The sequence below is a fragment of the Perognathus longimembris genome, chromosome 11 (assembly GCF_023159225.1).
Source record: "Perognathus longimembris pacificus isolate PPM17 chromosome 11, ASM2315922v1, whole genome shotgun sequence".
Lineage (NCBI taxonomy): Eukaryota > Metazoa > Chordata > Mammalia > Rodentia > Heteromyidae > Perognathus > Perognathus longimembris.
Window position 1 is genome coordinate 22677805 of NC_063171.1, and position 16461 is coordinate 22694265.

General features: G+C 40.7%; 1 protein-coding gene across 5 annotated transcripts in view; it reads left to right on the forward strand.

Moving 5' to 3' along the window:
* Positions 1-3280: 3280 nt before the first annotated feature.
* The window catches only part of Abl2 (ABL proto-oncogene 2, non-receptor tyrosine kinase), a 95878-nt gene continuing 82697 nt past the window's right edge, over positions 3281-16461 (forward strand). For 4 of the 5 annotated variants that reach the window (XM_048356399.1, XM_048356401.1, XM_048356400.1 and 1 more), the window contains exon 1: positions 3281-3685. In XM_048356399.1, coding sequence (XP_048212356.1) covers positions 3529-3685 — 157 coding nt within the window. In that variant the 5' untranslated portion in view covers positions 3281-3528. The remainder of the gene's footprint in view (positions 3686-16461) is intronic. The other variant, XM_048356403.1, reaches the window with a different exon arrangement.

Below are 16461 nucleotides of genomic sequence, written 5' to 3' on the forward strand. Positions count from 1 at the left end.
TAATTTTTATTTTTTTTGCCAGTCCTGGGACTTGAACTCAGGGCCTGAGCACTGTCCCTGGCTTCTTTTTGCTCAAGGCAAGCACTCTATCACTTGAGCCACAACGCCACTTCCGGCTTTTTCTGTGTATGTGGTGCTGAGGAATTGAACCCACGGCTTCATGAGTGCTAGGCAAGCACTCTACCTCTAAGCCACATTCCCAGCCCCGAGGTTACCTTTTGATTTCAGATCCATTGTCAGCCTTGAGGGAGACTGTGTTTACCCTGATTCTGCAAAGGGACAACAGAGTACCACTCATTTTAAGGAGGGATTCCCTAACACTTTCTGGTTACTTAAAAAATTGTAGAGAAGTCAACAAATTGTTAGAAATATCTTGAGATACTGTCATTACTTTAAAGATGATGAATTGAGATACAAAATGGTTAAGTTCCTTTGTTTCAATAGTAGAAATGGGCAGGGGCAAGTAATTGTCTTTTGAAACATCTTCCTATGTAGCCCCAGCAGGCCTGAAACTTCTGATCTACCTTCTTCAGCCTCTGCAGTGGCATCCTATAGGAAGAATACAACTCAGAAGGATGGCAAGACAAAGGTTACTTCTTTAGAATGGTTTGGTAGTGACAGGAAGCCATTTAAGCACGCCTACGTGGTGGAATGCCCTTTCTTCTAATTGGTCATAAGTAGAATCATAACCTTGTAGAACTAGTTTTAATGGAGTAAAAGTTTACTAAGGCAACCAGTCAAAATCAGGACACCTTTCCGAAGCAGGTACATGTTATAAAACTAATTCTTTCTCAGCTGACATTGACATGAGCCCTGCCTCTCCCAAAACACTTTTTGTAACACGATTTTATAAAAATTAGATGTCAACTCTTATGTCAATCAATTACTTTGACAAAATGATTCTAACTTGTGCAGTTAGGAGGTGGTTTTGCTCATAGTGATATGCTGGGTGTCTTGTAAAGGGAGTCCCAAGAAGAAATACTTATTTTTCAAGATCAAAGTATATAATTTTTTGTTAAAAAATTTAGATAGCATGTTGTTCTGTTGTCCAGGCGAGCCTCACACTCTAGGCTTAAACAATGCCCCTTCTCAACCTCCATTTTAGCTGAGAATGATGGACCCATTCTGCTTCATGTAGTGGGACAGCAAAAACAAAAACATTTCTTTCTTGCTGGTAGAGGGGGCAGAGTCTCAGTATGTCCTTAAATCACAAACTCCTTGTTGTACCCTGACCATACTCCCTCCCCAAAATATTTAATTTTTTTTCAAATTGTTATTATAAAGGTGAGGAACAGTGGGGTTATAGTTACATAAGTCAGGTAAAGAGTACATTGCTTTTTGGACATTGTCACTCCTTTCCTCACTCTCTCCCAGTTTTTCCTGTCTCCCCCCACAATTTGTGTAGTTCATTTTCAACACAAATGTTTAGTGAGTACCACTGCTGTATTAGTTCACTCTTTGTCCCTCCACTTCCATTTTTTTTTTTTCTGTTTTCCCGTACTGGTAGTAGGGATTGAACTCAGAAACTGGAATACCATTTGGGGCTTCCCCCCCCCCTCTTGTACTCACAGCCAATGCTCTGACACTTGAATGTAACCTTCAGTTTCAGATTTTAGCTAGTTACCTGAAGATTAGGCTATTGGATGTGTGTTGGGTTTGCTCCAATGCTACCTTCAGATTCCAGCCTCCTGAGTAGCTAGACTTACAGGCATGAACTAGCAAATCCCTGGCCTTTCTTTCATTTTTTTAGACCATATTAAGCTAAACATTACATGGTAGTGAATGAGAAGGAAAGTCAAAGATATGTATTTTATCCTTTAGTCAGAAAAGGAAGGCTTTACCAATTGCATACACAAAAAGTATGCCTCTGCAAAGACTTATTATGTAAAGAGAAAGAGAAGCATGTAGTCAGATGGCAAATAAAGAATTCATGTTAATGTAAGATGAGAAATAGGACCACAAATGCTTCAACGATGAGTATAGAGTGCACATAACCTTGGTGACTGCAATTTAGAGTTGTTAAGCACAGTTGCTCACACCTGTAATTGTAGCAACTGGGAGAAGTGTAGGTTGGGACAGGTTAGTCCCAATAAAAAGTTTGTTAGCAAGACCCCCCATTTCACAAACAAGTCCTTAATGGTGGTACTAGCCTACAACTCTAGCATGGCAGATTCTAAATGATAGGATCACTGTCAGAGAGACAACCATGAAACCCAGAACTAAAAGCACAAACAGACCCTGGAGGGCTCTGTTTCAACTCATCCCAGGTGCAAGGCCTTGAGTTCAAACACAAAAAGAAATAATTTTGAAAAATTAAAAATGAGCGGGGTGCTAGTAGCTCATACCTCAGGAGGCTGAGATCTGAGGAGGATGCTTCAAAGCCAGACTGGGCAGGAAAGTCTTTGAGACTCCTATCTCCAGTAAAAAGTACTCAGAATAAGCCAAAAGTGGTGTTGTGGCTCAACTGGTAGAACAGTAGCCTTGAGCAAACATTTTTCAAGAGATAGTGCTTAGGCCCTGAGTTCAAGTCCCAAGGCCAGCACCAAAACAACAACAAAAAATACAGAATACAGAATTTTACCCCCATGAATTTTGTACCATTAAACTATGACTTTGGGCTATGACTGCTAAAGATGTTTAAGAAAGGATCATCCTGTGCATTTTGGAATCCTCAATTAGATGGCAGCGAAGCACTAGGCTTCAAAAGCCCTGGCTGTGTTTGCTAGGAACTGAGCACGTGGTGGGCCCTCACCTCAGCCCAAATCATTTGACAGCTGGAGGTGGGGCCGGAAACTCCGGAGCCTCAACAACCCCAAAAGCAAGTATCCTGTGGAGCAGAACATGGAAGTAGAGGGATGAGGTGTACCCAGTCGTGGGGTGGGAGGGGGATGTTGTGTGTGTGTCTGTGTGTGCGCACGCCTCCACGCGCGTTTGTGTGTCTGTGTGAGCGCGCCCCCGCGCGCGTTTGTGCGTGCCTGTGTGTGCACGCGCGCGCTCGCGCGCGTTTGTGTGTGTGTCTGTGTGTGGCACTGGCGGTGCCCAAGAGCCGCCCTGGGCCCTAGGACTAGTAGGAGAGGCCGTAGGTATGCAAATGAGGTTGACTTAAGGCAATAACCAAGCGGGTGAGCTTCCTTGGGGTGGGAGAGACTAAGGGGCGTGGCAACACACAAACCACGCCCACAACGTCGCGGAGGTGACTGGGCGGGCGGGGAGCGCGAGACGCTCTGCCCTACCGTTTGTCGTTGATCGTTGCTCCGCGGTTTAAAGATGGCGGCGGCGGTGAAGGCTGTGGCGGCGGCGTTGAGGGCGCGGAGTCGCCGGAGGCGAAGGGAGAAGGAAAGTGTGTGAGTCGCCGAGAGGTAGCGCGGTGGTTGCTGTGAGGATTCCAGGTGCTGAGCCGCCAGAAACCCTGTCCTAGGGGCTTGGGCTGGGAAGGAGAGGCCGAAGCTGGGCGGGGAGTCTGAGGCCGGAGCCCAGGAGGAATGTGACCGGGGGTCGGCGGTGGCGCGGCGAAACGCGAGCGCCAGGATGGGGCAGCAGGTGGGCCGCGTCGGGGAGGCTCCCGGGCTCCTCCAGCCTCAGGCGCGTGGGATCCGCGGCAGCAGTGCGGCTAGGCCCTCCGGCCGCCGGCGGGACCCGGCGGGGCGTACCGCAGAGACCGGCTTTAATATCTTCACCCAGCACGGTAAGTGCATCCCGCAGCCAGCGGGACGGCTTGGGGGACACCGGGGGTGGAGGTGGGGCGGGGTTCGTAGCCCGGGGCGCTCGGGCAGCCTCGGGGGGCCGAGGGGTGGAGGGTTGTCGGAGCGTGGGGGCGGAATTTGCTGCCATCTGGGCCAGTCACTGGAGGCGGAGTGCCACCCCTCCCCCGCTGGCTCCAGCTCGGCTGGCAACGATGGGGGCGGAGGGGAGAGCGGTGGTCTTGACATGGTGGGGCTGGGTGGGAGACTGGCCTCTACGCTGGGACGCGACTCCGCGCATCTGTAAGACAGATGAAGGGAAGCTTGAGGCTGGATCCACGAGGTGGGAGCATTAACTGGTTGTTAGCAAAGAGAATTTGAGTTTTACCCCCAAGAAATAGGAAAATCAGAACTGAATTCTGGGGAGAGTGTGGCATATATGTAAGTCAGGCGATGCCATGCAGTGGCAGAGTCCTTGCCTAGCCTTCTGTTGGAAAGGTAAGGGGAGAATCTATCATTTTGTATAATTTGCTCCCAAATAGAAATAGAGGGCTTTGCCCAGCCATCCTACTTTGGCTTTGGACTGGGACATAGGATTCCCCGATGGTTGGCAGGGGCTATACATTGGCTGGTATAGTTAGGACGTTGGTGCGGATATGGAGAGGAGTTTTTCCTTTGTATCACTTTTGTGTGTGGTGTGTGTAAACACCCATACCTATGGCGTATAACCTTGGATATATAGCTATATAGTTTGGACTCCATTTGGTCTCATATTTTTAGAATTGTTTCTAAACTTTTTTTTTGCCAGTCCTGGGCCTTGGACTCAGGGCCTGAGCACTGTCCCTGGCTTCTTTTTGCTCAAGGCTAGCACTCTGCCACTTGAGTCACAGCGCCACTTCTGGTAGTTTTCTATATATGTGGTGCTGGGGAATCGAACCCAGGGCTTCATGTATACAAGGCGAGCAGTCTTGCCACTAGGCCATATTCCCAGCCCTGTTTCTAAACTCTTAATGTCATACACTTATGAAAAATTTCAGCATGTACACTAATAATTTATATATCTATTACATATGTGTTTTATAGAAGTACTATGTAATTTATAAATACAAACAGTATAGGACTGGGGAAGTACATCAGAGTTATTGGTTGACTATCTGTTTAGTGTGATAGCACTAGGAAGTTAAATCTCCAGCACCTACCTTACCTCACCAAAAAAACAAAAGACCCAAAACTCAAAATATAATAGGAGTGCTCTGTCTTTCCTTTGGTACAGCCTTGTGGATTCTTTTGCATTTCTTCAGCAAGGAACCGCCCTGCTTTTTTTTTTTAGACCAATATTCTCAAAGAATGTAAAGTAGAAAGGGAGAAAAAAGAAATTAAAACTTCATGGGACTGATATCCTAAAACTTTAGCGGAACTAGAGATATATGTCTTCCATAAAAAATACTGAAGAGCTAAATGCTGATGCTTCAAACTTGTAAACTAAGGAGGTTGAGATATGAAGGATCTCAGTTCAAAACCAGCCCTGCAGAAAATTCACCTATACTCATCCAGAAGCAAAAAGCTAGGTGACAGGCCTGGTTCCAGAGGTAGAGCAGTAGCTAAGGAAGTAAACAAGTCTAGCATGCATGAGATTCCAAGTTCAAGTTTTGGTATCTGACAAAAAGACTGAAGTTAGATGAGAAATATTGGACTTTTCATTTCACCGAAGATTGGTATAGAAAAGAATGAAGTAGAAAAGCTGGTGGGAGGGCTGGGAATATGGCCTAGTGGTAAAGTGCTCACCTCATATACATGAAGCCTTGGGTTCGATTCCTCAGCACCACATACATAGAAAAAAAGCCGGAAGTGGCACTGTGGCTCAAGTGGTTGAGTGCTAGCCTTGAGCAAAATGAAGCCAGGGACAGTGCTCAGGCCCAGAATTCAAGCCCCAGGACTGACAAGAAAAACAAAAACAAAACAACAACAAAAAAGCTGGTGGGTTTTCTGTACAATTAAGGAGAAAAAACAAAAGAGATGTGAACGATTAAGAATCTTTTTTTTTTTGCCAGTCCTGGGGCTTGGACTCAGGGCCTGAGCACTGTCTCTGGCTTCTTTTTGCTCAAGGCTAGCACTCTGCCACTTGAGCCACAGCGCCACTTCTGGCCATTTTCTGTATATGTGGTGCTGGGGAATCGAATCCAGGGCCTCATGTATTTGAGGCAGGCACTCTTGCCACTAGGCCATATCCCCAGCCCCGTGAACGATTAATTAAAAATGGAATTTTGGAGGACATAATGATAGATGCAAGTGAAATGAACCCAAAGATTTCTGATTCTGTGCTTGGACATGTGAGTAAATTGACACCCCCCCACCCCCCCGGCAGTTTTTCTTGTTTGCTGTCCCTAGGATTTGTACTCAGTGTTTCATATTGCTTGAGGCATGCCACCAACCCTTTTGCTCTAGGTGTGTGTGTGTGTGTGTGTGTGTGTGTGTGTGTGTGTGTGTGTGTGTGTGTTGGTCCTAGAGCTTGAACTCAGACTTTGTGCTCTACTATTTGAGCCACAGCTGCACTTCTGGCTTTGGTGTTTTTGGTTTTTTTGGTTTTCTGTTTATGTGATACTGAGGAATTGAACCCAGGGCTTCATGCATGCTAGGCAAGTACTCTACCACTGAGCCACATTCCCAGTCCTTTGGGGTGTTTAATTGGAAAACTTTTCCTGTACCATCTGCCTCCAAATGGTGATCCTTGAGCATCTTGTGCAGCAAGGACTCTAGGTATGAGTACCCTCTCCCACCTCTGTAGTTATTTTTGATATATTGTCTCACCTTTTTGTCAGGGCTGGCCAGAATTGTGGTCTTCTCATCGTGGGTGAGATGATAGGTATGTACCACCATGCCCCATATATATATATATATTATATATATATATTTTGAGATTAGGTCTTGAATGCTTTTTCTTGTGGAACTACTATCTTTCCAATCTTAGTTGTCCATGTAGCTGGGATGACAGTTGTTGATTGAGATCGGATCTCCGGAGCTTTTTGCCTAGGCTGTCCTCAAACAGCAGTCATTTCTAATGTCTGCTTCTTAAGTAGCTTTTGATGATTACACGTATGAACATATGAGACACCTACATCAGGCTTGGTAATTGTTTCTTGGGTTTTTTTTTTGGCCAGTCCTGGGCCTTAAACTCAGGGCCTGAGCACTGTCCCTGGCTTCTTTTTGCTCAAGGCTAGCACTCTGCCACTTGAGCCACAGCGCCACTTCTGGCCGTTTTCTGTATATGTGGTGCTGGGGAATCAAACCCAGGGCCTCATGTATGCAAGGCAAGCACTCTTGCCACTAGGCCATATCCCCAGCCCCGGTAATTGTTTCTTAATGGAGAAGATATAGGAGATTTGGGCCATCCTAGTTTTCCTTTTCTGCTATTAGAAATGTGTTTGAGAATGTCTTTCAGGTACATGACTATTTTCTGCAAATGAGATATGAGTTTATTTTTTATTGAAATCACTTCCTAAAACAGGAAAGAATGGATCAATAGTTTTTAGAAAAGAAGTCTTGTAAGTAGTTTACTTTATGTGAAATGTTAATATGCATTAAACTTGGTCCATGCATCAACAGTGACTATCTCCGTCTAGTATTTTATTCGAGACATAAGATTTTGTAGACAAGAAGGAAGTTATTAAAAGTGAAATAGGAAGAGATTTTGGCAGACGGACAAGATTTGGATCTGTGGAACAGAAAAAGAAAAGGCTTGATAGAAACAATTTGAAAAGGTAGAATGGGAATAGATGTGCTTTGTTGATGGCATAGTGAGGAGGTATCTATTATTAGTAAAGTAGCCTTATGAGTTGGGAAAATAAATTTACAGTATAAATTTTTGGAAGAGTCAAGTTCTGATCCAGACTGGTGTCTGTCTTTGAGTTGCTTTCTGTCTTTTCTCCCTTAGATTTCATTAGATGTTTCTCCTTATGTAGTCTAAGTTGGCTCAAAGTGGAAACCCTCCTGTGTTAGACTCCCACATGGTAGAATTAGGGACATACATGCCTGGCTACCATCTTTGGGTTTCTTTATCTTTAAATTAACAATACCTTACACCATTACAACTTTGTAATTGTACTGAGAAGTTTTGTGAAGAAAATGAAAAGATTGGGTCAAACTGGGTTTTTGTTTTTTTTGGGGGGGGGGGGGACTTGGCGGGCCTGCCCGCGCGCCTCCGAGGAAGCGTTCAAACTGGGTTTTAAGAAACTTTTGTGGTAAATAAGTTTTTTAATCAGTTTAGTTGATTAGTTTGTAGGACCTGTCAATGAACTTAAATATGAAATACTGAAAGATTGCCCTTGGAGGCAGTGGACTGGAGACTGTAGAAATCTGAGGGGTAAGTTTAAGGGGCATTTTGTTTATTCAGCAAACTTTCTTCGTTTTGAATACTTATTGTCCTGGGTTCTGATAATGCATACAATTAGCAAACAATAATATAGCAAACAAACGTGACATAAGTCTGTTTTTTTTTCTGCCTGGGATGGATTTATTCAAGTGCCTGGCTCAAAGCAAGAGGGAGTGGCTGACAAAGTCAGGGTGATGGGGGAATGAGCATGTGGTACCACGTGGCAAAGTCTTCTGACAAGTCTGTTTTTATTTTGTTGTTGTTGTTATGTTTTGTTTTTGTTGTCAGTCCTGGGGCTTGAACTGAGGACCTGAGCACTGTCCCTGGCTTCTTTTTTCTCAAGGCTAGCACTCTACCACTTGAGCCACAGTGCCACTTCCGGCTTTTTCTATATGTATCGTGCTGAGGAATCGAACCCAAGGCTTCATGTATAGGAGGCAAGCACTTTACCACTAGGCCATATTCCCAACCCCAAGTCTGTTTTTTTTTGTTGTTTTTTTAAAATACCAATTGATATTTACTAGTTCTGTAGATCAAGGTGTCTTAGCCTAGGCAGTATTCACATTTTAGGTTGTATAATTCTTGATGTGGGGACCTTTACATAGGAGGATGTTTAGCAGCATCCCCTGGCCTTTACACACTAGATGCCAGTAGCATTCACTTTTGTTGTCTCTGGAAAGCTTTTTTCCAGATTTCTAAACTCTTTGAAAGATAAGGGAAGGCAAAATTACCTTTAGTTAACACACACTGCTTAGAAATATGAGACAGATTCTGAATTAAAAGATGAATAAATTAGATTTGAGTGCTCTTTCTTGTACATCTCTCATAAGACGTGTGAAAAATGATCTCGATTCTAGAAGTATTGTAATATTAGTATTAGAATTAGTAATAATGAGGTTTTTAGTATGTAATTTCATATATGCAGTTTAGGTCTGACAGATTCTTGAGTTTGCATATAGGTTTAAATGGTTTATCAGAGTCAATGAATTTTTTCTCTTTAATCAAAATGATAATTTTTTCTTTGTTAATATTATGTGAGTAGTTTGCCCTGTCAAATTACTTTAGTGAAAATAATGAAGGAAGAATAATAAGTTGGTTTTTGTTATAAAAGGAGTCCTATATGACTTCAGTTAACTTTGTAATGTATTTTTGTTTGTTTGTTTGTTTGATTTTTGTTTTTGTTGCCAGTCCTGGGGCTTGAACTCAGGGCCTCAGCACTGTCCCTGGCTTCTTTTTGCTCAAGGCTAGCACTGTGCCACTTGAGCCACAGTGCCACTGCCGGGCTTTTTCTATATATGTGGTGCTGAGGAATTGAACCCAGTGCTTCATGTATATGAGGCGAGCACTTTACCACTAGGCCATATTCCCAGCCGGCTTTTTTTTTTGAATTGATGTTTTGCCACTACTAATCTAGGGTTGAATATGTGCACTTGTTTTTTTTTTTTTTTTTTTTTTTTGCATCTGGCATACTTTTTCACAGCTAAACGATTTTACTTCAATTTTATTATTCATTTCCTGGAAATTCTATTAAAAATTAACCATATAAGTCAGAAACCAGTGGTTCATGCCTGTAATCCTAAGCCTACTTCTCAGGAGGTTGAGACCTGAGGTTCACATTTTGAAGTCAACCTGGACAAGCAATTCCTTTAACTGAATATCACTTGTATAATAACAATAAAAAATTCCTTGAGACTCTTACTTCCAGTTAGCCACCAAAAAGCCAGAAGTGGAGGTGTGGCTCAGTCATAGAGTGCTATCCTTGAACAAAAATGCTAAGGAACCATCTGCCCTGATTCCAAGCCCCAGTAGGTCACACAGACATATATACACACTCCAATACATAACTATACAATGTGATGATTTAACTAATACAAATTTCCCCTTAAACTCATTTATTTTTATTTTAATTTTTGCCAGTACTGGGGCTTGAACTCAGAGGCTGGGCAGTGTCCCTGAGCTTCTTTGCTTTTGGTTTGCTATTTCTGTTTATGTGGTGCTGAGGAATCGAACCCAGGCCTTCATGCTTGCTAGGCAAGCACTCAAACAGGAAGCCATATAACCAACCCTATTTTTTATTTTTCATGATGTTGTTATACACACATACACATCTCCCCACTCCCCTACCCCATGCCCAAATGTGTCCATGTGTCACAGTACTGGAGTTTAAACTTGGGGACTCACAATCCTGCATGCCTATTTTGTTCAAGGTGGCTGCTCTACTACTTGAGCCACACCTCCACTTCCAGACTCAGCCTTTTAAATCATCTGATTTTTTTTTTTATACTTTGGATCTTTAGCTCATGTTATAATCTTTACACAGTGAAGGATAAAGTCTTTGTAAGTTGAAAATAATACTCTAGAAAGATACAGGGGCCTAGTATGGTGTCAGGTATTTGTTGTTATTGAATGTCTTTTGTTTCTGTTGGAATGGGATTGAAGTTTGGAGGACCTCACATTTGTTAGATAGGCTGTCTACTACTTACTTCTTTTGTGGTTATCTACATTACTTGTGCTTACTCACGTATCTGAGGATGATAGACATATCAAGTCATTGATGTGCCAGGTGGTCTTGATGTGACAAATGGTCTTGATGTGACACAGTAGTCTTTAGGAACTTCTATGTCCAGGCTGGTCTGGAACCATGCTACCTCCCAATCTCTGTCTCCCAAGTTGTTTGGACTAGCTGTTGCACCCAGCTGGTTTATTTATTTATTTATGTTTGTTTGTTTGGTGCTGTTCCTGGAGCTTGAACTCAGATCCTGAGTGCAGTCCGTAAGCTTTTCTGCTCAAGTTATACTTCTGGCCTTTTTCTTTCTTTTTGGTAGTTAGAGATAAGTGTCTCATAGACTTTTTTTTGCTAGTGCTTGCTTTGAATTTTTATCCTCAGATTATCATTCACCTAAGTAACTAGGATTACAAGTACAAGCCATTCGTATGTACATGCATGTGTGTACATATACACAGACACACACTCCACAAGTATATTGGCTAGTGGATTCAACTCCAGGAAGAAAAAAGCTCACCAAAAAAACTCATGGACTATAATATCCTCTGATACTCATCCTTCATATAGTACCTGCTACATAGCAGGTATTCTTGCATAATTATGGGAACAATTGCCTTTCTTAATCTACATAATACTCTTAATATATTTGTATAATAGTCCATGTATCCATGTCAGTTAACACTTTATTTGACAGTATGCCTGCTTAGTAACAGTTTTACTCAGAGGATTTTATAAGCAGTCTTTTTTGTTTGTAAGTTTTTGCCAGTTGTGGGGCTTGAACTCAGGACCTGAGCCCTGGCTTCTTTTTGCTCAAGGCTAGCATTCTACCACTTGAGCCACATCGCCACTTCCAGCTTTTTCTTTCTTTCTTTCTTTTTTTTTTTTTTTTTTTTTTGCCAGTCTTGGGGCTTGGACTCAGGGCCTGAGTCCTGTCCTTGGCTTCTTTTTGCTCAAGGCTAGCACTCTGCCACTTGAGCCACAGCGCCACTTCTGGGTGTTTTCTGAATATGTGGTGCTGGGGAATTGAACCCAGGGCCTCATGTATACAAGTCAAGCACTCTTGCCACTAGGCCATATCCCCAGCCCCATTTCCAGCCTTTTCTATATATGTGGTGCTGAGGCATCGAAGCCAGGGCTTCATGTATAGGAGGTGAGCACTTTACCACTAGACCATATTCCCAGCCCATAAATAGTCTTTTTATTTCTTGCTAATGGAATATAAGATGTTGGAGCTTACCTACTAGGGTATTTGTTTTGATGATAAATGTGGCTTTGTTTGGAGTAGCATTACTGTATATCATGTTAATAATAAAAATCAAGTACACTGGTAACCTTTTTTCTGAATAATTATTGTCAAAGTGATGTACAGAGGGGTTACAGTTTCATACATAAGGCAGTTGGTACATTTCTTGTACAATTTGTTTTTTTGTAAAGAAAGCATTTAATTGCTTCTCATATATTTTTGTTTGAAATTGGCCTTGTACTTGTTAGATAGGCATTATATCAGTTGAGGCAGGCTTTCAACCCTGCATGGATCTTGTATTTGTTAGTTACATAAAGTGATATATTTTATTTATTATGCAATTTTTAGGGCCATATTCATTTCTTTATTTATTTAATTATCTTTAAGTATTGGGATCTTTTTAGTTCCTGAACATCACAGGAGAACTTATTAAGCAATTTTAGCTTAACATTCAATTAATCTTCTTTATTTATGTATTTGTTTATTCTACAATAATTTACCATGTTAAAAGTTCTGAGAGAAATTTTAGATAAAATTTAGGTAGAAGTGCTGTCTAAGAGAAAGTTCTACTCAGGTAAATGTTATTGCCTATCATTTAAAAAAAGTTGAAAAAGGTGTGTGTGTGTGTGTGTGTATGTGTGTATGTGTGTGTTTGTGAGAGAGAGAGAGGAATAAGAAAGTGAGATATTTTGTACAGTAACTCAGTAACTGACTTTTTGGATTATATTTCAGAATATGTTGCAGTCAGTAGTAATTAGAACATTCTCTGAATATTGTGTTCAATTAAACTTTCACTGGAATATATGTGCATATATACACACATTCAGTATAATACTATCTCAAATATAATGTTTGTTGTTTAAACAACATTGGGCTTTAATTTTATGTGTTGAGTCTGTTGTGATGGTGCTGTAGGCTCCTCCATAGTTAACTCTGTCTATGTTCGGTTTTGATCCAGCAGAATGAACACAGACTATAGCAGGTCTAGACCGTTTGTTTCTCTGGTTTGCTCTTTAAGGAGAGGAAGAGTTTAGAAATCTTTTGTTTGATGTGGTCCGGGTCAAAGAACATGTTACGTAGTTTAAGAAATACAGTATTTCTCTTTACAAGTTTTTAAAGCATTTTTCTCACTCTGCTAATTACAATAAATTAATATGACAACGCTGAATTACAAAAGATTGTCACTGATCATTCTGTTGTTCCAGGTGAAACTAGTAAGCACTACTACTTGAACCATGAATCCAGACTAGCTTACTGCTAGTTAATTTGATATGGAATCTTGTATACTTTTCTGCCTGGGTTTGGCTTTGAATCTATCCTCTGATCTCAGCTACTGTGTAGATAGAATTATATGTGTTTACCATAGCATTTTATCTGTAAGCCATTAGTGCCTAAAGCTATTTCATTGTTGGTGAGTTATTAGTTTATAAGAATATGATTTTTAATACAGGATCTTCCTATGTAGTTTATTATTATTATTATTATTATTTTTTGGCCAGTCCTAGGCCGTGAACTCGGGGCCTGAGCACTGTCCCTGGCTTCTTTTTTGCTCAAGGCTAGCACTCTGCCACTTGAGCCACAGTGCCCCTTCTGGCCATTTTCTGTATATGTGGTGCTGAGGAATCGAACCCAGGGCCTCATGTATACGAGGCAAGCACTCTTGCCAGTAGGCCATATTCCTAGCCCCTCCTATGTAGTTTAAGCTGTCCCCATACATATCCTTATGCCTTCACCTCTCATGTGCTAGGATTGCAGGCATACATTAATATGTTTGACTAAGCTTACTTTTTTTTTCTTGCCTACTTACAGTTTTTTTGGAGTGTTTCATCAAAAAAAATTATTGTTGTCAAAGGGATTACAATTCTATTAAGTCAGATTTTGACAATTCTTAGTCAATGTTACCCTTTCCTTCATTCTCCCCTATTTCTCCCCTCCCTTTGACTAAGATTAGTTTTTAAAATTTTTGCCTTCCTTACATATATTTTTTTCTTTTCTTTGGTAGTGCTGAGGAATGACCCAGGCTTCACATAACATTGTACACATTTTATCACTGGGCTACATGTAACCTTTCCACAGTCTTTTTGTTTATATTTCTAATTTGAATTGGTACCAAATTTATATTTTTGAGGCTGGAATTACCTTAACGTGTTTTACCTCATACTACTACTACTAGTGAATAGGCCATTAATTCTTTATCTATATTGTGCCATTCCTGGGGCTTGATCTCAGTGCTTAGTTGCTGTCCAACTTTACCACTTGAGGTATAGCTTCATTCTAGGATTTTTGGTGGTTAATTTTAGATAAGGCCTTCACAAACTTTTCTACCTGGGCTAGTTTTGAATCGGAATCCTCAGATCTCAGCCTCCTGAGTAGCTAGGATTATAGGAGTGAGCCACGAGCATTCAGCTCTTACTGTGTCCAGGCAAATTTCAGTAAAAGACTTTCCTTTTCTTAGCAGTTGTTTTTGCACTTATTTGGTATACTTACTACTTGTGCCTTGTAATTACTTTAAGTATAATTTTTCTGCATTGAATTTCCTGATTGCTTACCGCTAGTATATGGCAAGAAATAGAGTTGAAATAATCACGAAAAAAAAACTGAGGCTGAAAACTTTATTCAAGCGGAATTATAGAGCTTGACACTTTTGGTTATGTCTCTGAATTTCTTTGAATCTCCTGCTTGGTTTGTTTTTCTTTTCCTTGAGAGCAAATAAATGTAATATATGTGTGTATATATAATGTGTGTAAATACATAAATGTAAATGTATATATGCATATATATGCACACAATATGTGCATGTATATACACACATAATGTGCCAGTGTTGGTAGTCATGTATTTATTTAATTATTTGGTATTGGTCCTGGGACTTGAACTCAGAACATGGTGCTGTCCCTGAGCTTTTGTGCTCAGTGTTGTTCCTCTACCACTTCAGCCACACCTCCACTTCCAGCTTTTTTTGTAGCTAATTTGAGATAAAATTCTCATGGACTTTCCTGCCCAATTGGCTTCAAACCATGATCCTCAGATCTCACCCTCTGCAGCTAGGATTACAGTGTGAATCACTATCATCTGACTGTGTGATGGTAGTTTTTAAGATAAAATTTGTTAGTTTTGTGTGAGACAGGCATAGGTATTAATGTTTGGGACTGAAAGAGTTCTTAGAAATAGTATATTCCAATACTCTGATAAGCATACAGCTATGCTGTTACTTGGAGAGCTGAAACACATTGATATGGATGTTTTCTGTTAATAAATTTAGGGGAGTAAATGTAGAATTTTTTTTCATTCATTACTATGTTTACAGCTGAGATAATTTACCACAAAAGACAGATTAATAAGAATAATATGCAGATTTCAATTTATTTGAATTGGAGCTTTCAGAAATAAAGGCTCAGGGAAATTGAAGAGTATATGTTTTTATGCTTACGTTAGACAGTCATGCAGAAATAGAACAGAACAGAAAGCAATCTATTGATAAACCATGGACGCAAAGCCTTTTGATACATTCTTTTCAGTGTGTCTATGGACATTCCTTTCTTCTAGCTTTAAGGCAGGCCCCTTTCGAGTGAGATGTTTTTGTTTTTGTTTTGCAACAGACTGTGTATGTAGCCCATGCTGCCCTCAAACTTGAAATTGTTCTCCTGAGTGTTGAAATTCTGGGTGTGCTATCACACTTGAACACAGTAGGGTCTTTTGGACAGCTTTAGACGGGAATATCAAAATTCTTCTTTGTTTTATTTCAGGATAGAAGGAAAGGTAAGTTAGAATTTCCTACTTTCTTCCCTTTCTCAAGTGCGAAGGTGTTTTATTTTGGAGTAGCCTGCAAGGGACCTTATCACAGACCCTAGAAAAATTAGAATATGAGCTAGTTTTTAGTCATTGATATGGGTATCCTGTGTGTTGTGCACACGTGTGTGTGCATATGCGTGTATGTGTGTGCATGTTTGTGTATGGGAGCATGTGGTATTGGGCCTTGAACTCAGGTCCTCAGCTTTAATTACCTTTGTTGGCATCTGTCTTGGTTTTGGTAGTATTATATAATAATACTTAATGAGCATGTGCTTGTTAACTTTTCTGCAAGGTTTAATTATCTCATTTAATCATAGCTGGTAGGCAGCAGAGCTTGACTGTGAGTTCTCTGCTGTTCCTAGGAGGCTATAGCCTACATGGATGTCACACTGTCTTTTTAAAGCCTTCATCATCCTATAATAAAGTAATAATCAACAATAACATGCAGTTGGCTTTATTAAGGGTTAATAAATTATTTGTTCATTTTGAGATTAGATTTCATATGCTATTTGTCTTAAATCAGAAATGGCTACTAAGAAATCTAGATAATTAGTATTGCCAGGAAAATATTTCTTTTAAGAAGAAATATATGTAAGAGATTAATAGAATAACTTTCCTGGCCTTGGTGTAAAGTATTTTTTACACTTAAAATTCTTGAGGCTTTTTGGTTTTCTAGTTGCATGCTTTCAAGTATAACATTGCTGTAACCATTTCTAAGCATGCTGCTAATATTTACATAGGTTTATGATTTTGGTATCTTGATTTAAGTATGAAAATAATTAGAACCTGCAGAGACTTTGAAGTCATGTCTTCCTTTTTTTTTCTTCTGTCAGTTGTGGTGCTCAAGGCTAGTGTTGTGCCACTTGAACCC